Source organism: Macaca nemestrina, chromosome 1 (genome assembly GCF_043159975.1).
Source record: "Macaca nemestrina isolate mMacNem1 chromosome 1, mMacNem.hap1, whole genome shotgun sequence".
NCBI lineage: Eukaryota > Metazoa > Chordata > Mammalia > Primates > Cercopithecidae > Macaca > Macaca nemestrina.
This window is the reverse complement of record NC_092125.1, coordinates 155,534,372-155,549,794: the sequence shown is the minus strand read 5'-3', so window position 1 is coordinate 155,549,794 and position 15,423 is coordinate 155,534,372. Positions and strand designations below refer to the sequence as shown.

General features: G+C 35.7%; 1 protein-coding gene across 7 annotated transcripts in view; it reads left to right on the top strand.

Moving 5' to 3' along the window:
- Positions 1 to 13,836, top strand: part of LOC105482687 (DnaJ heat shock protein family (Hsp40) member B4) — a 37,706-nt gene extending 23,870 nt beyond the window's left edge. For 3 of the 7 annotated variants that reach the window (XM_011742929.3, XM_011742928.3, XM_011742925.3), the window contains exons 2-4: positions 830 to 1,071; positions 9,075 to 9,643; positions 12,643 to 13,836. In XM_011742929.3, coding sequence (XP_011741231.1) covers positions 861 to 1,071; positions 9,075 to 9,643; positions 12,643 to 12,876 — 1,014 coding nt within the window. In that variant the 5' untranslated portion in view covers positions 830 to 860 and the 3' untranslated portion in view covers positions 12,877 to 13,836. Of the gene's footprint in view, positions 1 to 284; positions 1,072 to 9,074; positions 9,644 to 12,642 lie in introns of those variants that run through there. The other 4 variants (XM_024793095.2, XM_024793093.2, XM_024793094.2 and 1 more) reach the window with 2 other exon arrangements.
- The last annotated feature ends 1,587 nt before the right edge of the window (positions 13,837 to 15,423 follow it).

Sequence of the window (15,423 nt, the reverse complement as noted above, 5' to 3'; positions counted from 1 at the left end):
TCCAGATACTAAAATTTCAAAAATAAATATTTATTTGCCAGAACTATGAACTCATGTATACTAGAAATAGTTAGCTAAAATCATATTTAAGTCCTTTACTTATTTTAAAATAATGCATTTGAATTTTATTATAGATAATATTTTAACAATGTGAAACTAGTACACAAAGTTTCTGGCGTTTCTGATTGATACACGTCAGGAATTTTGAAGATGATGTAAATTATTTAAAAATCCTAATTTAAATAACCCGTATTTTAATATTATATACTTAAAAAATAGCTTAAAATTAAATAATGCCTAAAGCAGGTTTGTCTTTCCTTTTATCTGTATATTAACTTTAACTTCTTTTAACATATGGTGTTTAATGACTGTAATGATTTTTCACCTAGTATGGAATACATAAATATATAGTTGTGACATTCTGTGTTGAAATATTGGCATGTTGACCCATTTGGCCTGTTTAATTAGGAAATAAAGATGGTAGAGCCAGTCGGAAAATGAATAGTTAATCGTGGAGGAGGAGAAAACATAGCTCAGTACTTTGACTAGAGGCAGCTGGGAAAGTGACGTCCTGTAGCATTTGCTGTTCTAGAAAGTACAGAGACACGTAGTGAAAATGGGAGGATCTAGAAGGAGGCTGTCTCCCGTGTAGTGTATATTTATCTGTAAGTGAGCCGTTGGGGAAGGATTGAATACAGAGACGCTGTCTGCTTGCTGCCTTAAGACAGCTAGCTGAATTGCTGATTAACTTTTAAAATACCCAGCTTGGTTTATTTTTCTTAGAATCTGTCTATTGCTAAGACTGGGGACACTGTTTTCTTTTACAAAGGGAAATCTAAGTTAATTTCAAGGCATTCGAAATGGGGAAAGACTATTATTGCATTTTGGGAATTGAGAAAGGAGCTTCAGATGAAGATATTAAAAAGGCTTACCGAAAACAAGCCCTCAAATTTCATCCGGACAAGAACAAATCTCCTCAGGCAGAGGAAAAATTTAAAGAGGTCGCAGAAGCTTATGAAGTATTGAGTGATCCTAAAAAGAGAGAAATATATGATCAGTTTGGGGAGGAAGGTAAGTATTCTCTGCATATCTTTCTGTCTCTTCGACTCTGTCTCTTTTTTTCCTCTCTCTCCCAGCCTTTTTTCCCCTCTCTCTCAGCTTGTGGTTATCCTTAAATTGGATTCTCAGTCATATCAAAAGTAGAAGGACAAATAATGGATAATAACAAGATTTCATCTCTGATCATATGAATGAGTATTGCAGAGCTATGAATGAAATGTCCTTGTTTGCCTTTTTTATTTTAGCATTTTGTATTATACATATTTTTCATTAGACTTACAATGTTAACATTGTATATTTTAAAAGAAACCTTGAATTCCCATACCTATTAGTAAATTGTGTCAAAAGTCTTATGCAACCTGTTTCGTTTTCTAATGAATTTTCTGCCAGAACCAATAGAGTCTTTAGTCATTTAAAACCTTAAGATTGGCGTTTCAGGTTCTGAGTAGTTTATACTGTATTCACAAAAACAAAAAGTAGTTTTTTGCCTTTCTTATAGCAAGGCTAGTTTAGACTGAACAAGACAGAGTTGTGACTCTCAGAAGCAGAAGGCGCAGGCATTTAGCTTCTAGTTGTTTTTGGCATTCTGCCTGGAGAGGAAAGAATTTTCCTGATGTCATAAAATACCAGAACAAGTTTTTAGCTTAATTGTAAACAATAATTGTGTGCCAAGAAAATGAGATCTCAGAAATACAATTTTTGACCTAAAATGGCCACCTAGTTAGAATAATTATTGATTTACTTTTAGGTGACATTATTTCTTTTGAAATTTTACTATCTAGGTATAGAGAAAAACAAGACAACTTCCCTTTCCTCTCCCTGCCATACCTTTGTTTTTTGCATTGTGAGATCAAAAACTAGTGAGCACAGTAAAAGAGGATAATTTCAGATTATCCTTTTTTCATTCTTCATTTTAAATCAGGTTTGTCCATCACTTCCATATAAATGGGGCTATGAAGTAAGACTATTTCAAATTGCTAATTGATAACACAAAAAACTTTGACTTGTACTGGTTTGGGGATTTTCAACTTTTAACATCAGGACTAAGTTTTTATTAGTTTTTCCCCCAAAATACTGGCTTTCAAATCATTGTAGCTATGAAAACTTTTTTGTTATCCCTTTGATTCCTTTATTACATTTAACATCCAATTTTCCTAGAAATATATTCTTAAAATTATAGTGAAGCAGTGACTGCTTATTTTGAATGAAACAAATCAAATGTAGATAAGCAGGGTGATTGTATATAGAGGGTTTTTTTCCTTCTTGTTTTGTTTAACTTTTCTGATCTATGAGTTGCCCAAAACTGAAGTTTATGTTGCTGGTTTTGGTGTGGTGAGGACCTACAGTGTCAGGTTCTTACAAAGTAAATATTGAAAAAGGCAAATACTGGGCAGTTCAATCCTGCATGATACCCATGGCCATACATATTACCCAATGTATCATGACTTGGTTTATCTCAAAAGCTAAGCAGGATTCTGAGATACTACCAATAATGTACTACAATTTTGAAGGAGTTATTTTGTAATTTTGTAAAGAAATTCACAAACATGGAATAACACTGTGAATTCCTGTGAAAAAGCAGATATCCACTGCTTTATATTTAAAATATTTTGCAACAATTCACTGATAGCTCAAGTTTGTGGCTAAGCCATTAGATTCAGGGTTTAGTAAGGATATTTGTCTTCAGAATTTTCAAGTCACCAAATGATACATTTTTCTTGATTTAACATTACCTCTTAATAGTGCTTTCCTAGAGTGATTTTTCTTATTTAATTTTTATTGGGCATTACACAGTGAGTGAATTTTTTTAAAAATTAAATCACCCTGAATCTGTATACCCTGGATTTTTTTTTTTAACTTACATAATTGATATTAGTGATAGGAGGAGTGAGGAGAGAATACATTTTTTAAAACATAGAAATATATTATGCAGAAATACCATTCTCTAGTTATAGGTTACTTGAAAATACAATTGAATGGGCCAGGCGCGGTGGCTCACGCCTGTAATTCCAGCACTTTGGGAGGCTGAGACAGGTGATCACCTGAGGTTAGGAGTTCAAGACCAGCCTGGCCAACATGGTGAAACCCTGTCTCCACTAAAAATACAAAAATTAGCTGGGTGTGGTGGCGGGCGCCTGTAATCCCAGCTCCTTGGGAGGGTGAGGCAGGAGAATCGCCTGAACCCAAGAGGCGGAGGTTGCAGTGAGCCGAGATCGAGCCACTGAACTTAAGCCTAGGCGACAGAGTGAGACCCCGTCTCAAAAAAAAAAAAAGAAAAAAAAGGAAATACAATTGAATGAAAGTTATTTGAATTATTTTTTAGAATTATTCTTTCTTCACAGGAAAGTATTATATTTATTTGCCGTTTATTCAGAATATCTCATTTATTCTATTAAAAATTCCATTTAGATACACTGTGAAAGTAGGGGAAAACATTTTTTCTCTTTGCTTTTTATTTATATCCAGACGTGGTTCCGTAGGTTTCTCCAGTAGTAACAAAACACTGAACTTTAGGACTATGGAAACACTATTAATTTACCTGGTATCCTTCTTCCCGCTCCCCCTCAGTTATTACAGTCTTGGGACTTAGAGCTGGGATGGTGGGAATGAGGAACCATGAACTGAAAAGTATATAAGTTGCTATGCTAAATTTATATATTTAGGCATGAAAGAACCAGTAATCCAGTTTGTGTTCTGAATATTCACAATTCAAAACGTTTTGTTTTAAAAACGGTTGGCTACTGGGTGAGGTGGCATATGCCTGTAGTCTCAGCTAATAGGGAGGCTGAGGCTGAAGGACTGCTTGAGCCCAAGAGTTTGAGTCCAGCCTTTGCAACATAGCAAGCAAGACCCTATCTCTAAGAAAAACAAAGGAAAGAAAAAAAAAAATACAGATACCTCAAATTTACTTTTAGGAATCTATAAAAGGGAAACAAAAACATGTCCACACAAAGACATGTATCTGAATGCCTATAGCAGCATTATTTATAATAGCCCCAAACTGGAAACAATCTGAAAGCACCATAAATTGGTGAATTAAACAAAATATGCTATATTCATTCTATGAGGAACTATTTAGCAATAAAAGGACCAATTTCTGAAACATGCTACACCATGGGTGAACCTCAGAAACTATGCTAAATGAAAGAAGCCAGATGTAAAAGACTACATATTGTATGATTTTATTTATGTGAAATGTCTGGAAAAGGCCAGTACATAGAAAAAGAAAGTAGATCTTTCTTGCCTAGGACTTGAGGTGGGAGCAGGGATTAGCTACAAATAACAACTAGAGAATTCTTTGGAATGATGGAAATGTTCTATAACTGGATTCTGATGATGGTTATACAACTCTATCAATTTACTATAATCAATTGAATTGTATTTGTACAAGAGGTTAATTTTATGTATGTAATAAATCTCTTCTTAAAAATAAATTTTCTCTATAGTTGAATCATTTGGAAATAAAAACCACAGAACTACAGAAATTTAAAATTGGATTCTGAACCACTCTCTCCCAAAGTTTTAGGTTTAGTCTTGAAGAGTTTAGTGGATGTCAGCAGAAATTTGTATTAAGAGATTTAAAAGAAAAGAGTTTCAATAACACATCCTCATTTATTCCAGTTCTCTAACTTTTCTTTTTTTATACTTTCTGTATTTTGTTATTGCTTATGATTTATTCAGTAACTTCAAATATTAAAAGGTAGTGTTTAAATGATAAAACTTATATTTATTAATCTTTATACTAGTTCTCTTCTGTTCTTTAACTTATATATTTAGCTAGCTGGATTTTTAAAAATTTACTATTTGTTCTGAAAACATGTAAGTAAATTTGATGTGAATTAAAACTGTTTAAAAGATCTCAGAATCTCATTTTTTAACTGAAGTCTTGCTATAAATCTGGATTTTTACATATTAGATCTCCTTGGAGTAAGAGTTATTAAAGTACTATGTTTTTTTCTTTGCAATCTGAATTTTTCTCCAGTGTTTCTTCTTTTGGAAACTTTTAGTCAACCTTAACTAATTAGTGGGAATCATTGTTATAGATAGTATTGCAAACACGTATTTGGTTTGGGACTGCAAACTGGTTGACTGGTTAGTTGTAAAATAATAGCAGTCCTGCTAAATCATAGGCAAATGTTGATTCTCTAGTGCATTTTTTGATCACACAAAGTGATGATAGTGTCTAGAAAACATTTGAATAGCAGAGGGAATCCAATTGAATATTAAACATTTCCATTAGTGTTCAAAATGCACATGATTAAGTATATAAGTTGACCATAAAGTTAATGTGACGTTACTTAAAATTTTATATGCTACACAATGCAAGTGATACTTGCATAATAATGTATGTTATAGTGGCATGAATTTTGGTAGGATTTTTTTCTTTTTTTGTTGTTGTTTTTGAGACAGAATCTTGCTCTGTCACCCAGGCTGGAGTGCAGTGGTGCGATCTTGGCTCACTGCAACTTCCGCCTCCCCAGTCCAAGTGATTCTCCTGCCTCAGCCTCCTGTGTAGCTGGGATTATAGGTGCGCCACCACGCCTGGCTAATTTTTGTTTTTGTTTTTGTTTTGTTTTGTTTTTGAGACAGAGTCTTGCTCTGTCACCCAGGCTGGAGTGCGGTGGCCGGATCTCAGCTCACTGCAAGCTCCGCCTCCCGGGTTTACGCCATTCTCCTGCCTCAGCCTCCCGAGTAGCTGGGACTACAGGCGCGCACCACCTCGCCCGGCTAGTTTTTTGTATTTTTACTAGCGACGGGGTTTCACCGTGTTGGTCAGGCAGATCTCGAACTCCTGACCTCATGCTTCACTCGCCTTGGCCTCCCAAAGTGCTGGGATTACAGGTGTGAGCCACTGCACCGGTCTAGGATTTTTTTCATTCATTCGAGTAGCTTCATTCTTTGTCTGAGCTGCGTAGTTGACTGTTTAATAGTGTCTAGGAAAACCTCAAAGCTGCATTGGAGTCTTTTTATCAGCTTTGATAAGTTACTTCAGACTTTGTATGAATCTTCTCAGGGACTTTGTAATTCTGACCGAATTACCATTTTTGGCAGAGGAGGAAGAGGTTTTCGAGAAAGCCAAACCCATGACGTAATAAATTAAAACGTTATTATTTCTTTTCATGAATTCATTATGGGTGCAAGTATTAAATTTTGTCTCATAAGAGGCTAGATTGGGCAGGCTGATTTACCCAGTTTGCTTAACTCAGTTAAGTAATTATATTCCCTTAAGTCTATGGGATGAAGGATAAAATGATTCGAATAATTTAAGCATTGGTTGAGTCACTTTGGTCATGACCTTGAGCTACATATTATTCTATCATTAAAAAAAATCTGCCATTAGCTTTTTAACATTTGGAGTTATAATTATACTACTAAAATTTGTAAAAGGGAAATTTGGATGAGCTGCTTATGAAAAGATCTTGTCCTGCTTATACTTGTCATTCAGTTTCTACAAGGAATTTCCCTAACTGCTATTTGGATATATTGTTCAATACATATTTTGACAATTTTCAGATTATTAGGTCTCTCTTGGTCTCTCCAGATTCTATTCAGGGATGAAGGTAAAAATTTAGATATCACTTGAGACTCTGTTAGATGAAATAGAGTGTATATATATACCTTTTAATGGAAGAAGCCAAATGTAGAATAAGACATAAGCAAAACTAAGTTTCTTTAAAGTATGCTGGTGTTAGTGGCATTTTAAATTGTTAAATCTCTTATATATGTATATGTGTGATTATATTTTACATTGTTTTTGCTTCTGCCTTTTTCTCTGTACTGATATTCAAGATACTTTCTTTAGTTTTGATTTAGAAGGACTTTAGGAATTAGTTCATTCCCTTCATTCACTAAGCGTGGATGCCTACCATTTTCAGCCCTGTATGCTTGAGCAATGCAAAATGAATATATTTCCTGCCTTCAAATCACTCACTGTTTGGAGATATTAGAATCTCCTAGCTTAACCTGTTGAATTTTTCATAGTTTTATGATCTTTAGATTCTTTTCCTGCTTGTTTCTTGGTCAGTATTGACCTCTAAAAGATCACCATACTGTTGTTTTTTGGGTTTTAGTAGAACATTTCTTTCACACATAGTGGAAAATGTTGTTTCAAATATAATCTTTTCTGGGTTAAATATTACTTAGTGGAACCTTTAAGCAAAGGGTCAAAAAGTCACTATATTGTTGCCTGAGGTGGATTGTTCACAAGAGACAGAAATAACCCATATAGAGGCCTTACATGTCAAAGTTTACAGCTCTTGATTTCAGTCTTCTTCTCATAAGCATTGAAATTAATGCTAAGATGTGGTATGCCTAGATAAACAAATTTGGCATCTAGAGAAGGAATGACAATTTTCGTGTCTAAAAAACTATTTTTCATTATTAGAATTTTTTTACTCTCTGCCACAGAGTTCTATTTTAATTCTTTTTTTTTTTTTTTTTTTTTTTTTTTGAGATGGAGTTTTGCTCCTTTTGCCCAGACTGGAGTGCAATGGCGCAGTCTTGGCTCACTGTAACCTCCGCCTCCCAGGTTCAAGCGATTCTCCTGCCTTAGCCTCCCAAGTAGCTGGGATTATAGGCATGTGCCACCATGCCCAGCTAATTTTGTATTTGTACTAGAGATGGGGTCTCACCATGTAGACCAGGCTGGTCTCGAACTCCTGACCTCAAGTGATGCACCCGACTCGGTCTCCCAAAGTGCTGAGATTACAGGTTTGAGCCACTGCACCTGGCCCTATTTTAATTCTTAAACAGTAAAAGATGATCTGAAATAAAACTAGTTTGAATGAATATGGTATTTTTTATTACATTATATTTTTACGTATTTCTATTTTATTTATATATAAACAGTATGAATGTGGTATCTTGTATTTTACAATATATTTTATTAATATATTTATATTTTTAAATGTTATATATATTGTTTGATTATAAATAAATTAAATATTTAAGTTCTATACTTTGTATCAATTACTGAAGACCTTCCAACTGACATCTTTTAAAAACTTACATATTTATAAGTAGATACTTATATAATTTATATATTTCAGCATGCCAGATCAGTAGTTTATAAGATAAGAAGTTCCTAATTTTCTTTGCTTTTTCTTTTTTTTTCTTTTCTTTTTTTTTTTTTTTTTGAGACGGAGTCTCACACTGTTGCCTGGGCTGGTGTGCAGTGGCGCGACCTTGGCTTACTGCAACCTCCGCCTCCTGGGTTCAAGTGATTCTCCTGCCTCAGCCTCCCAAGTAGCTAGTATTACGGGCGCCCACCACCACACCTGGCTAATTTTTTGTAATTTTAGTAGGGACGGGGTTTCACTATGTTGGCCAGGCTGGTCTCAAACTCCTGACCTCATGATCCGCCTGCCTCGGCCTCCCAGAGTGTTGGGATTACAGGTGTGAGCCTCTGCGCCTGACCTTATTTTATTTTTCTTACTTACCTGAGGAACAAAGAATCAGGAATAAATTATTAAAGATGCTGATTTGGCCAGGAGCAGTGGCTCATGCCTGTAATCCCAGCACTTTGGGAGGCCGAGGCAGGCAGATCATCTGAGGTCGGGAGTTCAAGACCAGCCTGACCAACATGGAGAAACCTTGCCTCTACTAAAAATACAAAGTTAGCCGGGCGTGGTGGCGCATGCCTGTAATCCCAGCTACTCGGGAGGCTGAGGCAGGAGAATCGTTTGAACCCGGGAGGCGGAGGTTGCGGTGAGCCGAGATTGCACCATTGCACTCCAGCCTGGGCAAACAAGAACGAAACTCTGTCTCAAAAACAAAACAAAACAACAACAACAACAACAAAGAGTGCTAATTTGGAGGAAGAATTTGAAAACTAACAATTTAACTTAGGCTGTAATCATTAAGAGTTTTATAGCTGTTCTGTATTTAAAGTGGCATTTCTGGCCAATATTAATACATTTTAATGTAAGTTAGCCAAAGTTTATTAGCAATACAGTTTTTGAAAGTTTAACTTGAGTTGCAAGCTTTTTTCTAATAATGCTTATCTCTTCAATTAGGGTTGAAAGGAGGAGCAGGAGGCACTGATGGACAAGGAGGTACCTTCCGGTACACCTTTCATGGCGATCCTCATGCTACATTTGCTGCATTTTTCGGAGGGTCCAACCCCTTTGAAATTTTCTTTGGAAGACGAATGGGTGGTGGTAGAGATTCTGAAGAAATGGAAATAGATGGTGATCCTTTTAGTGCCTTTGGTTTCAGCATGAATGGATATCCAAGAGACAGGAATTCTGTGGGGCCATCCCGCCTCAAACAAGATCCTCCAGTTATTCATGAACTTAGAGTATCACTTGAAGAGATATATAGTGGTTGTACCAAACGGATGAAGATTTCTCGAAAAAGGCTAAATGCTGATGGAAGGAGTTACAGATCCGAGGACAAAATTCTTACCATTGAAATTAAAAAAGGGTGGAAAGAAGGCACCAAAATTACTTTTCCAAGAGAAGGAGATGAAACACCAAATAGTATTCCAGCAGACATTGTTTTTATCATTAAAGACAAAGATCATCCAAAATTTAAAAGAGATGGATCAAATATAATTTATACTGCTAAAATTAGTTTACGAGAGGTAAGTTGGTAGGACCTAAAATCCTGAGACCAAATAATTATGTGGTTGATCATAGGGAGTATATCTAGATAATAGCTAACATTTGTTTAATGCCTATTACACGTTAAAAATAATTATTATAACAATCCTCTAAGATAGTGCTGGTATTATACCTCTTATATGGATGTGATTATATTTTCTAACTTTAGTTACTTAGAATTAAAGTGTCAATTTTAAGTGCTAACTGGATTATGTACTATGAGGCTGCTTTTACAAATGTGCTTTATAAGATCTGCATTGGTAATCTCAACACATTAGGCCCTATATATAGGGTTTGTTCTAAAATTGTTAATATGGAGTAATAATTGCATAACAAAAAGGTATTAGAAGAAAATAATTTATAATTCACTATAAATAATAAATTTGTATACCTTTATGTTAATAAAAATACACATTTATAAGTTCATATAAATATATACATTTATAAATTATAATGGTACTGCATTAATACAGTTATTACTTGAGTTCTTATTTGCACTTTTTTTTTTTTTTTTTGAGACAGAGTCTTGCTCTGTCACCCAGATTGGCGTGATCTCGGCTCACTGTAACCTCCGCCTCTGGGTTCAAGTGATTCTCCTGCCTCCGCCTCCTGAGTAGCTGGGATTACAGGCGCCTGCCACCACACCCAGCTAATTTTTGTAGTTTTAGTAGAGACAGGGTTTTACCATGTTGGCCAGGCTGGTCTTGAATTCCTGACCTCAGGTGATCCACCCACCTCGGCCTCCCAAAGTCCTGGGATTACAGGTGTGAGCCACCACGCGCAGCCTATTTGCACTATTTCTCAAATTGGATTGTAACTCTGCAAATATGGTCATAGCAGTTCCCTGCTTCAAATTCTTAAATTGCTGTACATAACCTGTACCATAAAGTCCAAACTCTTTAGCTTAAAATAAGTAATTTTAAATCTGATGTCTACCCCTAAAATGTATATGCACTTCTCCAAGTTTGCTCTATTATTGTTATTTATTATTATTATTTTTTTGTGATGGAGTCTTGCTCTGTCACCCATGCTGGAGTGCAGTGGCACAAATTCTTGGCTTACTGCAGCCTCCACCTCCCAGGTTCAAGTGATTCTGCTGCCTCGGGCTCCCGAGTAGCTGGGATTACAGGTGCCCGCCACCATGCCCAGCTGATTTTTGTATTTTTAGTAGAGATGGGTTTTTACCATGTTGGCCAGGCTCATCTTGAACACTTTTTATTTTTTTATTTTTTTTTATTTTTGAGACGGAGTCTCGCTCTGTCGCTCAGGCTGGAGTGCAGTGGCCGGATCTCAGCTCACTGAAAGCTCCGCCTCCCGGGTTCCTGCCATTCTCCTGCCTCAGCCTCCTGAGTAGCTGGGACTACAGGCGCCTGCCACCTCGCCCGGCTAGTTTTTTTTTTTGTATTTTTTTTTAGTAGAGATGGGGTTTCACCGTGTTAGCCAGGATAGTCTCGATCTCCTGACCTCGTGATCCTCCCGTCTGGCCTCCCAAAGTGCTGGGATTACAGGCTTGAGCCACCGCGCCCGGCCTCATCTTGAACTCTTGACCTCAAGTGAACCGCCCACCTCGGCCTCCCAAAGTACTGGGATTATAGGTGTGAGCCACCCCACCCAGCCCAGTTTGCTCTATTATTATCTTGTATACTTGAGCTCTACTCTGTGGAACACTATTGTTTCTCACCCTGCTCTAATACCTACCTGCTGCTGGTCCAATGCTCAGTTCAAGCATCCTCTGCTCCCAGAATCTAAGGGGTTAAGTTGGGTGCTCTTTCTCTCACAAAAGACTTCCATGCTTACCTTTGTTCCTACACTATACAGTACTATAATGGCTAGTTTGCTTCTATGTTTCTTTGAGTTCCTTGTGCATTCCTTGAGCTGAGGTCTGTGTTCATGGTCCCTATAAGGCTCACCATCTAGCCGGAATGTGTGGCATATAGTAAATGTTCAGTAAACATTTGTTAGATGAAACAAATATATTTCTTGTCCTAATAGTTTCCAGAAAAAGAGTTGCTCCTATCCTGTTCTTTCTAGTCCTGAATTTCTCCCTCTTCTTCCATTCCAATCCCTGCATCTTGAATGTATTAATAGCAACTTCAAAATAACCATGTCATTCCAGGGCAGTGTGGAATATATCCTTTACTTTTCTTTTAACTTTTTTTTTTTTTTTTTTTTGGTGACATATCTAATAATGCATGTCCTGAAGGAATTTTCCTTTTTTTTTTTTTTTTTTTTTTTGAGACGGAGTCTTGCTCTGTAGCCCAGGCTGGGGTGCAGTGGCCGGATCTCAACTCACTGCAAGCTCCACCTCCCGGGTTTACGCCATTCTCCTGCCTCAGCCTCCTGAGTAGCTGGGACTACAGGCGCCCGCCACCTCGCCCGGCTAGTTTTTTGTATTTTTTAGTAGAGATGGGGTTTCACCGTGTTAGCCAGGATGGTCTCGATCTCCTGACCTCGTGATCCACCCGTCTCGGCCTCCCAAAGTGCTGGGATTACAGGCTTGAGCCACCGTGCCCGGCCTTTTTTTTTTTTTTTTGAGACAGAGTTTTGATCTTGTTGCCCAGGCTGGAGTGCAATGGCGCAATCTCGGCTCACTGCAATCTCCGCCTCTCGGGTTCAAGTGATTCTCCTGCCTCAGCCTCCCAAGTAGCTGGGATTACAGGCATGCGCCACTGTGTTTGCCTAATTTTGTATTTTTAGTAGAGACAAGGTTTCTCCATGTTGGTCAGGGTGGTCTCGAACTCCTGACCTCAGGTGATCTGCCTGCCTCAGCCTCCCAAAGTGTTGGGATTATAGGCATGAGCCACCGCGCCTGACTTCTGAAGGAATTTTCTAATGAGGAAAAAAAATCTATAACTATTGTTATTCTTTTGGAGGTTAAAGTTTTACCTTAGTGGTATTATCCTTTACCATCTGGTAATATTTGTGCTTAGATTTTTGAGTTTTGAAGTGTGTTCATTTTATTTTATTTGGTCCATTTTAGGCATTGTGTGGCTGCTCAATTAATGTACCAACACTGGATGGAAGAAACATACCTATGTCAGTAAATGATATTGTGAAACCTGGAATGAGAAGAAGAATTATTGGATATGGGCTGCCATTTCCAAAAAATCCTGACCAACGTGGTGACCTTCTAATAGAATTTGAGGTGTCCTTCCCAGATACTATATCATCTTCATCCAAAGAAGTACTTAGGAAACATCTTCCTGCCTCATAGAATGAAGAACTTTGTTACCCATATTTTGATAAGGCACTGAAAATATAAAAGGACTGGCAGTTTACTGATGTAGATGTGAATTCTGTATAAAGATGTGTAAATTCTTTTGAGGGTTCGTTAAATTGCATGAATAGAGACGGGTCAAATAAATAGGCAAAAGGGATTTTTACAGTTAGAGATAAAGAGAAAACCATTAACTATATTTTATTTCATTTCTCCCGATTCAGATATTTTTAGTAATTTGCTTATATGTAAAAGTTGTTTTTGTGGAGTCAGTAGGTATATTTCTAATAAAGTGCTAGACTATCCAATTACTTAATTTCTTATACCTTTAGATAATCAGTATGAAAAGTTCCCATTTATAATGGAAATGAAAATTCTTAACTAAACTATACATGTGATATGTATTTTTAGAAAAGAATAAAAACCCAAGTCAGTTATTAGATTTAAATCACCTTCTGAAATGCTGCTATAGGGCTGGTATCAGTAAAAGAATATCCTGATACATATGTTTCACCATTTTGATTTTTAAAGTATGCTGTAGCATTTCTTAATAACATCGTTGTGATGTTCTTAAGGCAGACCTTTCTTCATAACAAGGAAATTAATGGCAATTTCTCTCCTGTGGAAATCCCAATTGCCTGAATTACTGATATTTTAGAAATAGACTTTTTAAAATGCCATATGTAATTTTATGCAAGTTGACTATATATCTTGTTCTTAATAAATTATAGGCTCATTTTGTTCTCTGCTAGTTTAAAGTAATTTGTTTAATAATAGATGTGTTTTTAGAGGAAATGCTGTTACTTGGAATTTTCCAGTTATACAGTCTTCTATAACTTACTAATGATATGCTATATATACTTTATGTAATTTCCCTAAAAAGAATGAACTACCACTACACTATGGTGTTAAACCAAAATATGGGGAAAATAAACACTAACTGCTGCTTATGGATAATGTTGCAACTACTTGTTATGCATATAAATATTTTACTTTTTCATATGTATAGATTGCATTTCTTAGGTGTTTTAATTTTTTAAATATATTTACGTTTAAAAAATTTAGTTTTGTTTTCTGTTTTATAACTATAGTGAGAATGATGTTTTGAAACAAAGTTTTTGGTTATAAAATAGTTTTCAGGAATATATATATATATATATATATATAGGGTCCTGTCACCTTTTAGTAGAATATGAAATATTCTTTTAGAAATCCAATATAAATAGGTTATAATAGCCATATTCTTTATTACTTATTGAGATATAATTTACATGCCATAAAGTTTACCCTTAAAATACACAATTCATTGGTTTTAGTAATATTCACAAAGTGGTACAATCATCATCACTTTCTAATTCCAGAATATTTTCATCACCCCAAAAAGAAGTCCTAAATCCATTAGCAGTTACTTCCCATTCTTCCCTTCCTCCAGCCCCTGAAAACACTACCATCTACTTTTTGTCTGTATGGATTTGTCCGTTCTGGACATTTCATATAAATAGACTCAAACAATATATGGCTTTTTTTTTTTTTGGTCTGGCCTCTTTCATTTAGCTTAATGTTTTCAAGGTTCACCTATGTTGTATCATGTATCAGTACTTTATTTTTTTGTGGCACATTATATGGATATACCACATTTTGTTTATCTTTTCATTAATTATGGGGATTTGGCTTATTTCTACTTTTTCCACTATTATAAATAATGCTGCTATGAACATTTGTGTGCAAGTTTTTGTGTTTCAATTCTCATGGGTATATACCTAAAAGTGGAATTTCTGGGAGTAACCATATATTTGAGATGCAAATGAAAAATGCTTGAAAAAAATGCCAGAAAATTCAGCTAATTGTATTTATTACTCTAATTCAAAAATGATTCTTCTGTAACTGTCTCTCTGAATGACAGTTAAAACTCCCTATGGAAGTGTGAACATCACAGAAATTTTCTCACCAGTCTAAAGATCTAGATCTGAAAAGCATCAACGTGGTGACTGATAGTGGTTTCTGTTTTAAACCCATCATTATTTATCGCAATTTTCTTGATTAAGCATTTTCTCCCAGGTAAAATAAATATTTACAGATAGATATATAATAATATTTGGATTAAAAGGTTTTTTTAAGCAGAGAATTATTATTCTAGTAGTAAATAAATTTACATAACTACACAAAACCAGTACACCAGTATCTCTCTTATCTTAAAGGATATTGACAATGCTTTAGCATGTAGTAAGTGCCCAGTTTTTATGTGTTGAATGTTGAATTAAAAGTAGTAATAAGAGTAGAATTTTAAAGTTTTTTAATTTATTTTTTCAAATTATGAAAGTACTTTTTATTTAAAAATGTTTTCTTTAAATTCAACCAGGTTCTTGGATAGCCGGAATAGTTTTGAAGTACTATATATCGCATAAAGAAAGATGTTTATCTTTCCTAAAAGAAAAACCACAAATTGCTTATGTTAAAAAAGAAAAAAAAGAAGGCGGCCAGGCACTGTCGCTTACGCCTGTAATCCCAGTACTTAGGGAGGCTGAGGCAGGGGAAAATCACTTG